This window comes from Rhinoderma darwinii, chromosome 13 (genome assembly GCF_050947455.1).
Source record: "Rhinoderma darwinii isolate aRhiDar2 chromosome 13, aRhiDar2.hap1, whole genome shotgun sequence".
NCBI lineage: Eukaryota > Metazoa > Chordata > Amphibia > Anura > Rhinodermatidae > Rhinoderma > Rhinoderma darwinii.
The window spans coordinates 50,887,402-50,905,583 of record NC_134699.1 but is presented as its reverse complement, the minus strand read 5'-3'; the positions used below and the strand labels follow the sequence as shown (position 1 = coordinate 50,905,583).

Below are 18,182 nucleotides of genomic sequence, written 5' to 3'. Positions count from 1 at the left end.
TCAGACTCCCTCCTAAATGCATCATCAGGGGAATAATTTGAAAAGTGGATTAAATGCCAGGGCACGGGTTCTGTGCCACAACAATGTGAAAACTGGCAGCCTAGTGGCACAGGTCTGCTGCAGTGATCAACACCACCACTAAAGCCCGTTTTAAAATTCCTAATCCCGCCATATTGGCCTAGGAGACAATTCACTGTAAGAACTGCCCTGTGACATCTGTAGATTACCCTCTGTCCAGGATATAATAGGGACGAAAGGGGCCGTGCTGCTAATTGACAGCAGCGGGGCCGGTCACACGACGAAGCGTCGTATTGTCCTCAAAGATGGCTGTGCAACTAGACTGCCGATCCCACAGCAGCGCTATATAAATCTATGAAAATCTCAGAATCAGCACGACGGGGGACCGGAATGTATATAGCGAGTGTAGTCCCATACTGCCGTAAATACAACGCTAATCATTTTTAGTCCCCACATAAAACCTTCAAAACTAGCGCAACTATTTCCTGATCACTGCACTCACCCCATGCAGGGACCTGTAGTTCCACACCAAAAATGTTGCACAGGAGCTCTGTAATAAACCAGCCTGTTTTACTGTACATAGATGATACTAATTATTCCGTATTCACTGTGTTTAATATATGGATATAGTGGTCTGCAACAGCGTTTAGGTGGTACATGACGTAACATCCCTCTGAACGCCAGGACCCAATGTTTCCCCGCAGAGCATTATACTACCTCCGCCGGTTTGTCTTTTTCCCATGATGCATCCTGGTGCCATCTCTCCCCCAAGTAAGCGACATACACGCACCCGGCCATCCACATGATATAAAAGAAAATGTGATTTATCAGCCCAGGCCACAGTCTTCCATTGCTCCGTGGTCCAGGTCTGATGACTACTAAACATTAACTTCAAGACCTGACTGTTCACTTGCTGACCAATATATCCCACTCTATGACAGGCACCTGAGAAAATGTATGTTATTCACTTCACGTGTCAGTGGTTTTAATGTTATGGCTGAATGGTGTATATTATGCGTCTCCTTGTTCTTATGCCACGTGTAATTTAATAAACGTCCGTTTTACTTACACGGGAGAATGAAAGAGCTTTATTGTCTTAAGAAACCGTTTGATGAAGGAAGTGGTTAGCATAACATTACCACTGTAAATATAAAAAAAATGGCGCAATGAATCCTATACATCCGATTTTCCTATTTGCGTGTATTAACCACCTTCCGACGAAGGCCGGATATCCGTCCTCTGATCGCGTGGGTACTGCCACTGTACCCACGCGATCAGCGGCAGGAGCACGGCTGTTATACACAGCCTGGCTCCTGCCCCAATTGCCGTAATCGAAGAGCTCTCCGATTCTGGCAGTTTAACCCATTAGATGCCGCTGTCAATAGCGATATCTAATGTGTTTGACAAAGAGAGGAAGCTCCCTCTGTCACTCCATCGGCGCCCCCGAAAAAGTTAATATAAAAAATAAAACTTACAGTAAAAATAAAACCACTTTTTCCCCAAAAGTGATTTTATTTAGTAAAAGTGTCAAAACAAATAACACATACGCATATGGTATCGCCGCAATATTAACTACTGGAACAAAATGAACACAAACCCGCCGGATGAACAGCGTCCCAAAAAAAACAAAACGTCAAAATTCTCTTTTCTCCCCATAAAGAATAAAAAAAAGTTAATCTAGAAGTCCCATGTTCCCCAAAATAGTACTAATGAAAACTACATCTTGGCCTGCAAAAATCAAGCCCACATACGGCAACATTGACGGAAAAAGAAAAGTTACGTCTCTTGGAACGCGGCGATGCAAAAACAAGTAAATTTTTTCTAAAAGGTTTTTTTTATTGTGCAAACGTAGGAAAATAAAAAACCTTTATTTTATTGGTATCCCCGTAATCGTGCCGACCCATAGAATAAAGGTAACATGTTATTTACGCTGCATAGTAAACGGCGTAAATGTATAACGTGAAAATTAATGCTGGAATAGCTGCTTATTTTCAATTCTCTCCTAAAATAAAGTTAATAAGAGTTAATTTATATATTATAAGCATCTAAAAATAGTACAATTACAAAATACAACTCGTCCCCCCCCAAAAAAGTTACGACTCTTGGAATGCAACCGTGAGAAAACAAAAAATAATCCTTGGTCATGCAAAGTGGGCTGGTTATTAAGGGGTAAAAGGGAGTGCAGAGATTTGGCATTAAATGAGTTAATGCATTAAAGGGACACTCCGGACAAAACTAAACTTTCCCCTGTGTACCATTCTGGTATTCTATGTCTTCTATTATTTTTCTTGCTGCTTCTATCTCTATATATCAGACTGGGGCGGTTGCTTAGCAGCAGTGGGACTCAGGCTCGGTGACTACTTTCTCTACTTGAGTCTATGGAGATCTATATGTCACCCCTCACAGGCTTCAGCAGTTCCTGTACCACACTAGTATTACACAGGGGGGGCAGAAACTTATATCATCAGCTACCACTGATACTTAGACAGGTTCCTGTCACACAGGTATAATGTAGAAGAATATAGTGCAGCCTCCCTGTCTGTATACTTATGGTTTCTCAGCTTATTTAGGATACTATAGAGAGGATGATCATCAGTGTCCCCCAGCATGCAGAAATGGTATGGTCTTTAGCTGGTCATGTGATGCTGTGCTGAAGCATCATGGGATAGATAGCAAAGCAGAGAGGAAGAGAAAGCTGAAGAAATCTAAGAATCAAGATGGAGGCTTTTTTAAAGCACAGACAAGGCAGCCGTACAAAAAGTAAGTACAGATTTTGAGGTCTTCTTTGAAGATCTAAGGGGAAATGATATAAAGGTGTCTCATAGCATTCACCATGATAGCACATAGATTGTATGGTCTTCCCTAAAACGTACGAGTTACCAACATTTTTGGAAATTGATGGATTACCAAGATAAAATGAGCTGCAATATTTTAAAAGTCACCTTCTTGGGTTTAATTATTATTTTTTTTTTTTAAAGTTACAATTATGGGACCAGTTGTATGGACCAGTATCCTTCCTCCCAGCCAGACACACATTCCCCTGCAAACATCTCCGATGCCAGTCTCCCATCTCTGTACAGTTGTCTATGGCTCTGGTCGGTCGGGATTTCCACAATATCTCAGAACTTCTTTACTCCTGGGGTCTTGTTGAAGAGACTGACTTTGACTCCTGGAGAGGCAGTGGAAACTGATGGGGACTCCTGCTGAACTCTGCTGAGAGTGGTCTTCTTGATGGCAGCTGCGGGGATTTTTTCCTGGTCTGCGTACAGCTGGAGCTCCCTGTGATGCACGAGACAGAAGAGCTTAAGTGAGCGGACTTTAGGTATTTCAGACATTTAAAACAAAGCCATAGGATATGCCATAAATGTCTTATAGGTCTGACCCCCGTTCAGCAGAATAGAAGAGACAAATGTTGGTCATGTAACCCAGTAGTCCTATTAGCTGGGACCCCCACCTATCAGCCTCTTATGAAATATCTTGTACATTTGCCCAAAAAGTCTGGACGTGGGAATACCCCTTTAATGGATAACTAAAACTGATGCAATGCAAAATTTGTCATCGCTTACATCAGTTGACCTGAAGGCAATGGGACAGCGTCTGTTTTCAAAATTTTTTTTTTAAACACTGAAAAATCAACAAAATTAATATTGTTCCAGTGACTTTAGTGTGAGCAATAATAGGATGGGATGAGTAATCGAAACCATGTAAACAGGAAATGCTGCGCTATTGTTGCGGCCAAAAGTGCCAAATGGCAGTGTGAATAGAGCCTGACTTTGTAAATACAAGCTGTTTTCTATGATCAGCTGAAACAGAATCTACTGTATATAATATACGTGCCAAGTGGCTCTATTTGGGCATATGGATAGGGGTGGTCTACTACTTTAATGTTTTCGACTATTAAAAGAAAACCATCCTAGCTTCTCACATCAAGTCAGAAGACGGGGGAAGGACAGTGAACGAAAATTCATGTAAGTCAGCAAAAAAGAACACTATTTTTTAGAACACTTATTTGTGAACATGAAGTGTTCGGAGAGTGTCACGGGCCATGTATACCACACTCTCGGAATAAGTACAATATACTTTAACCCCTTAGTGACCAGCCTATTTTAGGCCCTAATGACCAAGCTATTTTATTCGTTTTTCTATAGTCGCATTCAAAGAGCTATAACGTTCTTATTTTTTCGTCTACATAGCTGTATGAGGACTTGTTTTTTGCGGGATTAGTTGTGCTTTTTAATGGCACCATTTTTGGGTACATATAATTTTTATATTAACTTTTATTAACCTTTTTGGGGGGGGATTATAAAAAAAAACCTGAAATTCCGCCATTGTTCTATGCGTTTTTAAATTGACGCCGTTCACTGTGCGACGTAATTAACATGTTACCTTTATTCTATGGGTCGGTACGATTACGGCGATACCACATGTGTAGAGGTTTTTTTATGTTTTACGACTTTTGCACAATAAAAACACTTTTGAACTAAAATTATTTGCTTTTGCATCGTCGCTTTCCAAGAGCCGTAATTTTTTTATTTTTCCATCAATGTAGTGATTTTTTGGGCTTGTTTTCTGCGGGACAAGACGTAGTTTTGAATGGTACTGTTTTGGGGTGCGTGGGACTTATTGATTCATTTTTATGACTTTTTTGGGGGGCAATGGAAAAAAATGGCAATTTCGCCATGGTTTTTTGCGTTTTTTTTTTACGGTGTTCACTTTGCGGTTTAAATTACATATTAACTTTATTAATGGAGTCATTACGGTCGCGGCGATACCACATATGTGTACTTTTTTTTTTTTACACTTTTACTAAATAAAACCACTTTTTATGGAAAAAAATTTATTTTTTTACTGTACTTTTTATTAATAATATTTATTTCACTTTGATGACTTATTTTATTAGTCCCACTAGGGGACTTTACTGTGCGATGTTCCGATCGCTGCTATAATGCTCTGGTATACTTCGTATACCAGAGCATTATTGCCTGTCAGTGTAAATCTGACAGGCAATCTGTTAGGACGTGCCTCCGGCGCGTCCTAACAGGAATATGTCCAGGGCAGACCTGGGGGCTTTTATCAGGCCCCCGGCTGCCATGACACCCCAACGGAGACCCGCGATTTCATTCGCGGGCCGCAGATGGGTGACAGAGGGAGCGCACTCCCTCTGTAAACAAAGTTAAATGCAGCGGTCGCTATTGACGGCGGCATTTAACGGGTTAAACGGCCGCAATCGAAGTAAACTTCGATCGCGGGCGTTGGAGCAGGAGCTCAGCTGTCATCAGACAGCAGAGCCCCGGCTCCTGCCTGCACGGGAGACCCGTGCAGGACTTAGACTAGGCTGACGTGAAAAGGCGTCAGCCTAGCCTAAAGCCCATTAGTGACCGACGTAAAAAGGCGTATTAGTGGTCACTAAGGGGTTAATAACTGTCTCGTAAGAGACATGAAATATAGAAGGCAACTTTCTGAACAGCATTATTACCTGGTTCTGATGCAAGATGCCTCCACGGCATTGATGAGAAGGGAACGGAATCCTCCACTCTCCAGAAAGTGCAGAGCATGAATGGTAGCGCCCCCTGGTGAGCACACATTGTCCTTTAACTGCCCTGGATGCTGCTCGGATTCCAAAAGCATCTTTGCTGCTCCCTGATAAAGCACAAGTATCTTTTATATCAACTTTTTTTTTTTCGAAAAAAATATGAGGCTGAACAGGAAAATGTAGAGGACTATACTAACCAGCATGGCCTGAGCTCCAAGACGAACCGCAAGTCGCCTGGGAAGGCCCATCTTTACCCCTCCATCTGCAAGTGCATCCAGGGCGGTGAAGGCCTGAGGGGAAAAAAAAAAAAAGAAGAAAAGCAATTGTATCAATGACAAACTAAATATATTTATTTGATAGCAATCCCATATTTCCACTTTCTTCATATTGAGCTTCTCGCAGGCTGAAGCTACGTATTTCAAACCCAAACGGAAGGAGAAGCTAGCTACTTCCTTCTGCACTGATTCCACCACTGACTTACATCTCTTTAACTCTATGGGTGGCCAGGTGACAGAAATTAACCAACATGACAACTGCGTCTTATCTCAGAAACTGAAGACAAGGGTTGTCAGGACCACAAAATAAAAAGTGTACAAAAAATGGCTGCACATTTACGGCATAATGGTGGCGCTTGGCAAGGGTGCAGTTCTATGTGGAGTGGTGGGGGGCACAATTTCAGTCATACAACTTAAACCTTTCGGGACTGAGCAATTTTTTTATTTTTCTGCATTCCAAGAGCCATAAGTTTTTTTTATTTTTCCGTCAATAGAGTGGTGTAAGCTCTTATTTTTTGCAGGTGGAGTTGTAGTTTCTTTTGGTACCATTTATAGTTCCATATAATGTACTGGGAAAAACTGTTTGCAGGCTGAAGTTGGAAAAAACTGATTCCTCAATTGTTTATTGGGGTTTCGTTTTTACAGCTTTCACATGCGGTAAAAACGACAACTTATCTTTATTCTGTGGCACAATACGATTACGGCGATACCAAATTTGTAGTTTAGTTTTTTTTTTTTTTATATCTTACTACTTTTATTGATAAGCTTTTTGTTAAAAAAAATAAAAATAAATAGTTGTCGCCACATTCTGAGAGAAATAACGTTTTATTTTTTCACCGATTGAGCGGTGTGAGGGCTTAGTTTTTGCGGGACTAGCTAATTTTTATTGGTACAAAACTTTGATCAGTTTTTTTTTTTAAAGCTAAGTTGACAAAAAAAACGATTTTGGCGTTTTACATTTTTATTTTTACGACGTTCACCGTGCGCATTAAATAACGCTATATTGTAGTAGTTCCGACTTTTACGGACGCAGCGATAGCAATTGTTTACTTTTTACATTACTTTAGGGGAAAAATGGGAACTTTTAATATTTCTTTTCACTACTAAAAACTTTCCACTTTATTTTATTTACACACTTTATTAGGCCCCCTAGAAGACTTCAACCAGCGATCGTTAGATCACTGACACAATACACTGCAATACTAATGTATTGCAGTATATTGTTATTTTTACAGGCTTCTGTTAAGCCTTGCCACGTGCAGGGCTTAACAGAGGCAGAGTGAAGGCAGCCCTTCATTAGGCCCCTGGGCTGCCATGACAATAGTCGTCAACCCCCCGATCCGGTTGCTGGGGGGGCGCCCCCTTAAACAGCCAGGAACAGTGCGATCGCTGCTCCTGGCTGTTAGTCCCGGGTGCCCGCTGTAAAATACAGCCGAGACCCGCAGCATATGGAGTGAGCTCCAAAATAATAGCACATCTGGGCGCGCGAAGACGTTAATATAATAAAGGGTAACCATACATTTGTTTTTTACGGAGAGGCATTGCCGAAAAATAAGTGAGGCAATATTTTGCTTTCCCACATGCGACATTTAATAATGTTAAATATTTCCCATTACTCATCAGTTTGTACCAATTTGTAATTTACCCATAGCCATTTTAGGGGAAGCCAGCCTCAAGTCGCACAACATTAAGGTTTTGCACTACTACTTTATTATCACATCGCTTTTTTTTTTTTTTTTTCGTCCCCTTTAGTTGAAGCTCTCAGGGTAAACAATAAAAACAAAAATTGTGGTCAAAGTGAATACAGCCCCCAGAAACTGCAACTGACACAGCCAGGAGGAAGAAGAGGTGGTCATCGACTGGTTGCTTTCCTCTCCAGCGCATGCTTCTTATTGTAGTACAGGTCACCATTGGTGAACTAGTGACCCGAGGAAAAGCTCCTGTTTTGCTAGCTCTGCCATTTGCTCCAACAGAGCTTAGCCCGCCACTGCGACCACAAAAAGCATTGCAAGGTGAGGAAACCCTAATCTAATGTCGATCAGAATTAATAATGGCCACTCTGACCCTTGGGTTTCACTTACATAAGCCGGCCCACTTCCACTCAGTCCTGTAACGGCATCTATTAAGTCTTCCTCCACCTCAGTACAGAAGCCCACACTCTGCATCAACTGTTCTAGAAGCTTCCCATCTTCCACCTCTGCGTGGGTCCCCGTGGCGTACACTGTGGCCCCCTCTCGCACGATCACAGGAGTATTGGTCATACAGCGAATCACTTTTGGAGCTGGATGGAAGACGGTCAGTTTCTGTAAAGTTACAGGAGCATTAACAAGGGATGAGACGGGCAATTGAGAACCTCATGTTACAGATAATGGGAATACAGCTGGGGTGTCTGAATAGGAGACTGTGATGTAGGAGACGTCCGTAAATTACTGACGGAGCATCTCATTATATATGGTGTGAGTGTGTATATATATCTATCCACTTAGTACCTGGAGACCCCTTCCTCTGAGTAGTTCAAGAAAAATAATCACATGAAGTCTGAAATTATTTCTCCCACAGGTCGCATACGCAGTGTAAGAGTACACCGAGAACTAGAGAACCCACAGGGAATTCCGGACAACAAAAACCACCAAATTGTGGTGCAGATTTGTCTGGAATCGCCACTGCGGAAAACAGATGAAAAAAAAAAAATAATTTACATCACTGACGTTGCAAGTGACGCATCCCTCTGTTCTCCCTGCAGCCCGGCCTCCTGTGATGACGCTGCAGCCCATGTGACTGCTAAAGCCTTTGCGATTTTTGCGGCGGTATCGCAGCTTTTCCGCTGCAAGAATAATAACGTTTGCTATTAGTTGCGGCTTTTACCTCTCTATTGGACTAAATAGGGAAAACTGCAACAAAAGTGCAGCGATTCCACAGCATAAATTGACATGCTGCAGATTAAAAAAACAACGCACCATAGGTCAATTTATGAAACTTTTCTCAGCAGATTTTTTTTTTTGCAGCATGTGCATGAGATTTGTTGACATTTTGTCCACCTTGCTGCTACTGTAATATGATGCAGATTTTTTATAAAGAAACGGGCGGCAAAAATACGGTCGTGTGCATGGGGCCTAAGCTAGGCCTCAGAGTGCAGTCAAATGCGGCAGATTTTGTTGCAGAAATTTCTGATACTGAAAAACAGTTCTTCATCCAACTGGAACTTGCAGAAATCCATAGACGTGCTGCAGAAACAAGCCCATTCAGATCAATGCTACTGATTTTCAGTTGCAAAAATGTCTAAAACAAAATCTGACGCATGTGACTGCAACTTTAGGGGGAACTCACCGCATATGAATTCAATTTTGAATTAAAGGGGTCATCCCATCTTAGACATTTGTGACTTATCCACTGCAGTTGCATCCTAGACTGGTACGGTGAAGAACAGGGCCGCTGCACTTGTACAGGGAGAGATGCATTTCAGGGGTTTACTATTTTATAGTATCCCCTGCCCTAGTAAAGATTTTTTTAAAGTCCAGGATTATTTTATAATCCACTCTAGACTACCAGGAGTATGGCAGGAATACTACCACGAGTATGGCAGGAATACTACCACGAGTATGGCAAGAATACTACCACTCTAGACTACCACGAGTATGGCAGGAATACTACCACTCTAGACTACCAGGAGTATGGCAGGAATACTACCACTCTAGACTACCAGGAGTATGGCAGGAATACTACCACTCTAGACTACCAGGAGTATGGCAGGAATACTACCACTCTAGACTACCAGGAGTATGGCAGGAATACTACCACTCTAGACTACCAGGAGTATGGCAGGAATACTACCACTCTAGACTACCAGGAGTATGGCAGGAATACTACCACTCTAGATTACCAGGAGTATGGCAGGAATACTACCACTCTAGACTACCAGGAGTATGGCAGGAATACTACCACTCTAGACTACCAGGAGTATGGCAGGAATACTACCACTAAGCCTAAAATCAACCCATGTAAAAGTGTATGTCACTTATGTAGAATCAGGGGCACTTTGCGGTCTCCGTTATGGGCACCAACGCACTTGCAAACCCCTATTTATGTTTGCCCCTCAGATACACGTCACAGGCTTTACTAATACAAAGGGCATCTAGATTTAGTAGAACGTGGAAACCGGCTGTTCAGAATGACGTCACCTTCTCAATGGTGCTAATAGTGACGCCAGCCGCACAGGACACAACCATGTGACGATCCTCAATATCAGAACCAATCTCATCTAGCACAAAGGGAATGATAGGAGGTTTTACAGCCAGGAAGATGACATCACTGTTCTTCACCGTGTCCTTATTACTGGTGGTGAAATTTATACCAAGTTTCTGGGAATACAAAAAAGTTAAATTAATAAACATTGCAACTTACGAACATTATATCTTACATTATTTAGGTCTTAATGTAATATTCTCATCCGCATTACGAACACCAGGTCTAGGCAGTTCTGGCTACGAACGCTAGGACTTACATGCAAGGGACGTGCTCCCTCCCCTCTCAAAAACCAGGGAAAAAACTTGATAAGAAGAATATGGAAAATCTGGATATTTTTAATGTAGTGGTCTTATGTTTGTCACAGTCTGCCACCCCTTGCCGCCATAGAGCTATTACTAGTCTATTCCTGTAGATTGGGCATTACAATCGTTTTGGGTTCTTTGGGGCGGTGGGGACCTAGATTTACTTAAAAAATTGATTAGCTGGGATTATGATCTATTTCTTGATGGGATGCTTATATATATATATATATATAATTATTAGGTGTGTGCCTCTAGGGAACATCTGATCAGCGTTTAGTTGGCTGCTCAGGTAACCAGGAATCAAACAACAATGTGATAGGAGAATTATGGAATTATGTATTTTGGTGGAATTTCCTTGTAATTTGTGGTTTGACATGATCATAGAGAATATTTGTGCCTAGACCAAGTCAAATTCTGGGATTGAGTGAAATCTGGTTTGGAATGAACTTGATGCATGAGGAGTTGTAATGCTATTATAGGGTAAAGAGCGCTGAAGAAGACGCTTTATGGTTGGTTGACCGGGGTTGGCTTCTGTACTGCTGTATTATCTATTCGGTTTACTGCCCCAATAAACATTGATTAACCTGGAAATATCCCAGTCTGGAGCTTATCGGTAACTAGTGAAAGTTAAGCTAACATAATGTTAAAGGAATTTTTAATATCCTTATAAAAAAAAATTATATCTGCCCAATTATAAAAAGGTGCCCTCTTAATTCAAGTTGATCTCGGGACTCTCTGAAGTGGCAGGACCGGCAACTATCTGAGCAGTGCCAATGTGATAAAGTGCCAAGGTGGCCCTAAAGAACGTATAGCCCAGCCAATCATAGTGCAGCGGTCATAAAAATACACCCAGCCCACCAACATGGAGTTCTTATAGAGTACCCATCGCTATATTAATGTTTTTAGAAATTAAAGTGTAGCTAAACGTTTGACAAACTTCTGACATGTCCGGAGTTTGGATTGGTGGGGGTCCGAGCACTGAGACCCCCACCAATCGCTAGAATGAAGTGCTCGCTGTGTGAGCGCTTAGCCGCTTCGTGTCTGTTCGGCTTTTTCCGGAAAACCGATGTATCGGAGTACAGGCTCATAGACTTTATATTGAGTCCGTATGCCGATACATTTATTTCCGGAAAAAGCCGAACAGACACGAAGCGGCTGAGCGCTCACACGAACACTTCAGCTGCTTCGTTCTAGCGATTGGTGGGGGTCTCAGTGCTCGGACCCCACCAATCCAACCTTATGACATGTCAGAAGTTTGTCAAACGTTTAGCTACACTTTAATTCTATACATGAAAGGAATAGGTTTTTATTACAAGGGCTATCCGGGTTTTAAAAATGTTGGGGGTAATGGCTGCAAACAAGAAAAATATGCAAAAAAAAAGCAGTACTTACCTATCCCACCCCCCCGGCGATCCAGCGCTGACGCTCCGGCGAGACTCTCGGTGATTGTTGATATGCACGTAGCATGTGACCGCAGAAAACATTTAGAGGACTCGGTGGTGACTAATGACCGCTGAGCCGTCCGATTGGCTGCAGCGGTCACACGATGCGTGCATGCCAACAATCACCGGGAGTGCCGTCAGAGCATCAGCGCCGGATCGCCGGGGTGTGAGATAGGCAAGTACTGCTTTTTTTGCTTATTTTTCTCATTTGCAGCCATTACCCCAAAATTTTCAAAACCCAGATAACTAATTTAATATAACGAAAAAGGGTTTGGTGCTCTATTTGTCTCATACCATCCCTGAATCTCCATCTGTTTCTTGCCATGTCTAAAGTGTTAAAAGTAAAAAAAAAATTCAGGCAACATAAAGCCGCGGCAAGATAGTGCCATCAGAATAGTGGCCGTATATGCCAATGCTCCGAATACAAGTTTAATAATGCTTATTACAGCCAGGCAGTGAATGGCTGGGGCTAGGTTTACATCATAATCCAGACTGATCCCGCACACCCCTGCTCATCTCTTCTGGGTGTTGGGGGAAGAGGGCATGACACAGTCATTATTCACATCTCCGCAGATGATGATGACGACAATTTCACTCACCCTCAGTCTGGCCACAGTGGGCAGATCAGTTTCCGGGGAGCTTGCAGTGATCTTGTGTGCTGCCAATACCCCTGTAACAAGAGACATGACCATCACAACTGGGGAGAAATACAGAACTACGACCAAGAAGACATTGTTGTGGACCCTCTTTATTTACTCAGAATTCAAGCTTGGTTTAAAACCGCTGCTGCATGTGTGTGTGCTTCGTATTCTTCAAAATGTTGGGGGAAAAAAAAAATGACGAATTTACCGTTTGAGTTGCACCCGTGCGGGTCCGGTTTTCACAGATCCCTCATAGATTTGAGTCTATCGAGGGATCCGTGAAAATGGAAGTAAATAGGACACCTTCTATTTTTCAACAGACCCTTCACATGGTCCGTTGAAACAACGGCCCCATTGAAATACATGCACCCGTGTGACGGCTGTTGTTTTAACGGCCGTCACACGGACGTACACTACGGTCGTCTGAATTCGGCCTTAGGATCACGCTGCTTTATGCTGAAGGTCAAATAAAGTGACTACAACGGGTGCAGCTTATGCTTTGTATGCTCTCTGAGAAACACATAATGTAATGGATCAGCGTCAGCCACAGAGCGTAGCAGTGGCGCCCCCTAGTTGATGAGGAGGGGCAGCTGGGGAGGCAGTTTTCCTAATCTATACTGGGTGCCATAAAGTTAAACCTCCGCCTCAGAGTACAAAATGAATAAATTAATTCTATACCTGCTGCAGTGAAGCCCCTGACTAGGGCATAGGTCAGCTGTCCTGCGCCAATAAAGCCCACACTCATGATGGTCTTTGGTACGATCAATACAGCGGTCACAAAGTCAGCGACTACAGATCAGACAGCTTGAAACGGACCTGTTAAGTGGACATGTAATATGTGATCAGTGCACACAGTTATACAGCAAACACCAGCAAAGGTAAACACTGTGCCCAAAAGGTGCCCGAGGCTGTGTTCACACTGAGTTTTTTGCAGGAGGAAAATTCTGCCTCAAAATTCCATTTGGGATTTTGAGGCAGATTTTGACCTTCCTGCACGCCGTTTGCCGCGATTTTCGCGATGTTTTTCACTTGTGCCCATTGAGTGCTACGGGCAAAAAACTCTGTGAAATGAGCTTTCTCTGCCTGCCATTGATGTCAATAGGAGGTCAGAGGAGTAACCTCCCGAAGATAGGGCATGACGCTTCTTTTTACCGCGAGCGTTTTTTCCCGCTCGCGGTAAAATAACGCGTCCGCCTCCCATTGAAATCAATGGGAGGCATTTTCGGCCGTTTTTCGACGTGGTTTCCACGCCAAAAAAAACCTCAGTGTGAACTGGCCCTAACAGTACCCGAATCAGACATGTCTTACCACCAGGTAGCCAGCCTGGCACAGCACATCTGACTCCAGTCCTGCAGCGTGACATGTACGCGCCAAGCACCGTGCAGCCATCTCCAATGGAAACAGCAGACACAGCAATTCACTGGCCAGTGCAACGGAGGCTCATGCTCTAGATGAGAGTTAACAACTTTACTTGCCAGCAGTTTCCGTAAGTCCTATAGAAATGAGTGGTAGTTACGGAAACAGCGCAGCTCGCATTCTACTCTACTTCCGTAACGGATATTCACTACTATGGGACTTACGGAAACAGCGCAGCGAGTTATGCTGCTTCCGTAATTCATGGTCGGGAATCACACGCTGCAGCCACAACACAGAGCGGTAGAACGGGGTTTAGGAGTCCCCATTCTAGAGATAGGTGCGGGTCCCAGAGGTGGGTCCCACATCTATCTTACACTTATGGCATATCCTGTGGATACGTCTCCCTTTTAATAGATTTGTACAGATAAATCACAAGTCTCATATTTGCCTAGATCTCCACATGTGATCTGCACCCTGTAACATTCTGGCTGATGTGAAACTACAACTGGATTCACACTTTGCGTATTTGATGCAGATTTTTCAGTCAAATTCAAAAGTAGATCCATGAGGAGGAAGTATAAATTTTTCTTTAAGTCGCTGTTCACATGGGAGTTTTTTGCAGGCAGAAAAAAATCTGCCTCAGAATTCCTTCAGGATTTTTAACTGCCTGCGTTTTGTTTTTTTTTCCGTCTTTTTCACTGGGATTTTTGCCCGTGGCCATTGACGCTAATGCAATAACTGCGGGCAAAAAAACGCAGCAAAAAAAGCTCAGGAACTAGCGTCGCAGGTTTTTTCTCCCTCCCATTGATTTCAATGGGAGGTCAGAGGCGGAAACCGTGGAAAGAAAGAACATGCTGCTTTTTTCTTCCGCGAGCGGCCTAAAGCCACCCAGGAATAAAAACGTCTCTGCCTCTGATTGAAATCAATGAGGGACAGTTTTGGCTGTTTTTTGGCACGGATTGCGATGCAGGGTCAAAATCAGCGCAAAAAAAAACTCAGTGTGAACTGACCCTTATATTTCCCATTCCTGTCCAAACCACTTCTGGCTTTGGTTTAAAAACCTGCATGAAAATCTACAACAAATTCGCAAAGTTTGAATCCAGCCTTAGCAGCGTAAACCTGACGTGGCATGCTGAGAGTTGTAGTTTCACAGCAGCTGGAGAGCCGCGGGCTGCAGACCGCCGCCGTGCACTGTACTACATGCGGTTTAGGACTGACTGTCACATCACTAGTGTCAGATCATACATGGCCGGGAAGTAACGTTACTACTCAGCATGATGCAATCCTGCCGCACGTGACGTCAATGACAACATTACGACTACAAGCAAATCACAGTTGACATAGGAGTGACGTGTCTGATGTAACTCCATGACACGTGTCCACCCATGACCCTCTGCCTCCCCTTTACCTTTATATTCTCCAGATTTCCCTTCACCGTTATTCCCACGTCCTCAGCTCCCCCGCTGCTTTCCACACTCCGCCGGACACAGCACCGGTACCGAATGGTTCGTGTCTAGAATGGAGTTGCTCCTGGTAGGTGTGATGTCACTGGAAGGGGCGGAGTCTATCGGGAGAATGACCAGGACCGCCCACTTTGCGCGTTACAGTGAACAGGAACCTCCATTTTGGACGTGGGTGGAGCAGGTGAAGAGCGGGAGTCAGGGAGTTCTTTATAGCAATATATGTTAGGAGTCTGAAAGGAGGGAGTGAGGTATTTACAAGGGAGGGCAGGGGAGTATTCACATGGGACAGTCTGTTGGAGGGAGTGTGCTGTTTACATTGGACTGTATGTTGCACTGAGTGAGGTATTTTACAAGAGACTATGTTGCACAGGTGCATTTACGTGGGCCTGAATGTTGGGGGCGTGTAATGCGTTTACGTGGGGCTGTATGTTGGAGGGGTGCAATGCGTTTACGTGGGCCTTACTGTCTGCTGGTCTCTGTATCTAAGCCTGCCACATGTTTTACTAATGCTTTTTTTTTTCTTTTTTGGACAGATTCGGTTGTTGAACTACTTCGATGACGCCATTTTTTTTTTTCCATAAAATGGCTAATGAGGCAGTGACACCTAGCGTCATAGATAACTACGATGCTAGGAGCCCGGCTCCCTGCAGTGTGTTCGGACCGGGAAATGCGGCTGACGTACAGACCGTATATCACGGACTGAACACGCTTGCGTGAATTAGGCCTAAACCGATCATGTGTGATACTGTTTGCTGAGCCACTGTATCTAAACCTATCCATAGCTATAGGGTCAGAGTGCTATAGATATGCTGCCTCCTATATATATATATATCATATACGCCTTTTTTTGGGTGGGGGGGCATATGTATTGGGGCTATTGCCGCTGACGGTTTAAGACCTGGCTGCTAGTGCTGCATTGTTGGGTCACTTTGTAGACCCAGCGATGCAGCTGAAAGCTGCGGGCAGTCGGCCATGACAAGAATTTTTGCATTGGGGCCCATGAGCCGTTAGCTACACCTCTGCCTGCGCGTATTGTATTTATATGCCACTCTATTGGAGGAGCGTTATGTATTTACATGGGACTGTGTGTTGGAGCAGCGTAATGTATTTACATGGGACTATATGTTGAAGGGGAGTGATGTTTACATGGGACTATATGTTGAAGGGGAGTGATGTTTACGTGGGACTTCATGTTGGAAGGGGTGTAAGGCAGTGGGGTGATGATCTGCAGGATGAGGCTGCTGAGGAGAGTGATAGTCTGCAGAATAGGATGGAGCTGCTCCTGGTAGGTCTGATGTTCTGCTCACAGAGTTGTCAGCGATCGTGTGACTTTTTTTTGGGGCTTTTATTTTTACTAACTTCATTAATCCAGTGTTTTACCCACCAGGTTGTCACGATACCACAATTTGGACTTCGATACCGATACGTCTTGTAGTGTTGCAATTCTCGATACTTTTGCCAACAATAATAAAAATAAAAAGTTCTTCCGTGATGTGAGACGCCTGGTGTGATAAATTCTGAACCTCCATGTGCCACACATTAATAGTAATTAACACGATCATTCTCCTCCATCACAATGGACAACATTGGGTTAATGTGTGAGGTACATGATGGGGTAAATTACTATTAATGTGAGGCACGTGGAGGCACATAATTCAGAATACCTCGTGCCTCACATTAATAAGTGAAAGGAAGCAGTTTTTAGTTTATTTTATAATTACGGGCCCATAGACTTCTATTGGCCACGAGTACCTTACCGTTTGCGTACGGGAAGGTGTCCGGACCATTGAAAAATATAGAACATGTCCTTTTTCAGGCGGTAATTAGGGCACTGGCAGCCCATAGAAGTCTATGGGGCTCCTGTACTTATGAGTGGCTACGTGTGTGCACCCGTAATTACGGGAGCGTTGCTAGGCGACGTCAGGGGATTTCAATTTTTGAATAAAGAGAAGCAGAGAAAATGGCGTCTGAGCGATCATGTGACATCATTTCAAGCCCCCCCCCTTTTTTTACGGGTTTGTAAATACGGGGTAAAAACGTGTGACAACGGACCCGTATTTACGGGAGGGAAAAAAATACGGTCGTGTACATGAGGCCTTAGTAAGGGTGGTTGGCTGATTGACAGCGTCTTTTGCTAAGGCGGGGCTTAATATTAGCCGGTGAAGAAGCTAACACTAACCCCCCCATTATTACCCCGGTACCCATTGCCACTAGGGGTGCCGGGAAGAGCCGGGTACAATCCAGTACCCGACCATCTGTAGTGATGGTCAGCTACTGGGGTGGCTGCATGCTAATATTAGGCTGGAAAAGCCCCAAAACAATGGGCCTTCCAACCCAGCTAATGCTAGGCTGCTTTATTGTATCTGGCTGGTTATGAAAAATGGGGGGGACCCCACGTTGTTTTGTTTGTTTTTTAAATAAATAATTTAAAAAAAAAGCAACGTGGGCTCCCCATTTTTCATAACAAGCCAGATACAATAAAGCAGCCGCAGCCTAGCATTAGCTGGGTTGGAAGGCCCACTGTTTTTTTTTATAGGCTATACTGAGAACATGAACCTCCCTATAACAACCTCAGTCTATACACAGATCATGAACCTCCCTACAACAACCTCAGTCTATACACAGATCATGAACCTCCCTACAACAACCTCAGTCTATACACAGATCATGAACCTCCTTATAACAAACTCAGTCTATACTGAGAACATGAACCTCCCTACAACAACCTCAGTCTATACACAGATCATGAACCTCCTTATAACAACCACAGTCTATACTAAGATCATGAACCTCACTATAACAACCACAGTCTATACACAGATCATGAACCTCCCTATAACAACCACAGTCTATACACAAATCATGAACCTCCCTATAACAACCTCAGTCTATACACAGATCATGAAC

General features: G+C 43.5%; 1 protein-coding gene across 1 annotated transcript; it reads right to left on the bottom strand.

The window, feature by feature from the left end:
- Positions 1-2,947: 2,947 nt before the first annotated feature.
- Positions 2,948-15,378, bottom strand: PYCR1 (pyrroline-5-carboxylate reductase 1). Its single transcript, XM_075846209.1, has 8 exons — positions 15,221-15,378; positions 13,135-13,272; positions 12,415-12,485; positions 10,005-10,184; positions 7,908-8,129; positions 5,749-5,841; positions 5,495-5,658; positions 2,948-3,297 (listed from the first exon to the last, which is right to left on the bottom strand). Exons 2-8 carry the CDS (start codon positions 13,199-13,201, stop codon positions 3,138-3,140), a joined length of 957 nt encoding a protein of 318 aa, XP_075702324.1. The 5' UTR covers positions 13,202-13,272; positions 15,221-15,378; the 3' UTR covers positions 2,948-3,137.
- Positions 15,379-18,182: the final 2,804 nt, after the last annotated feature.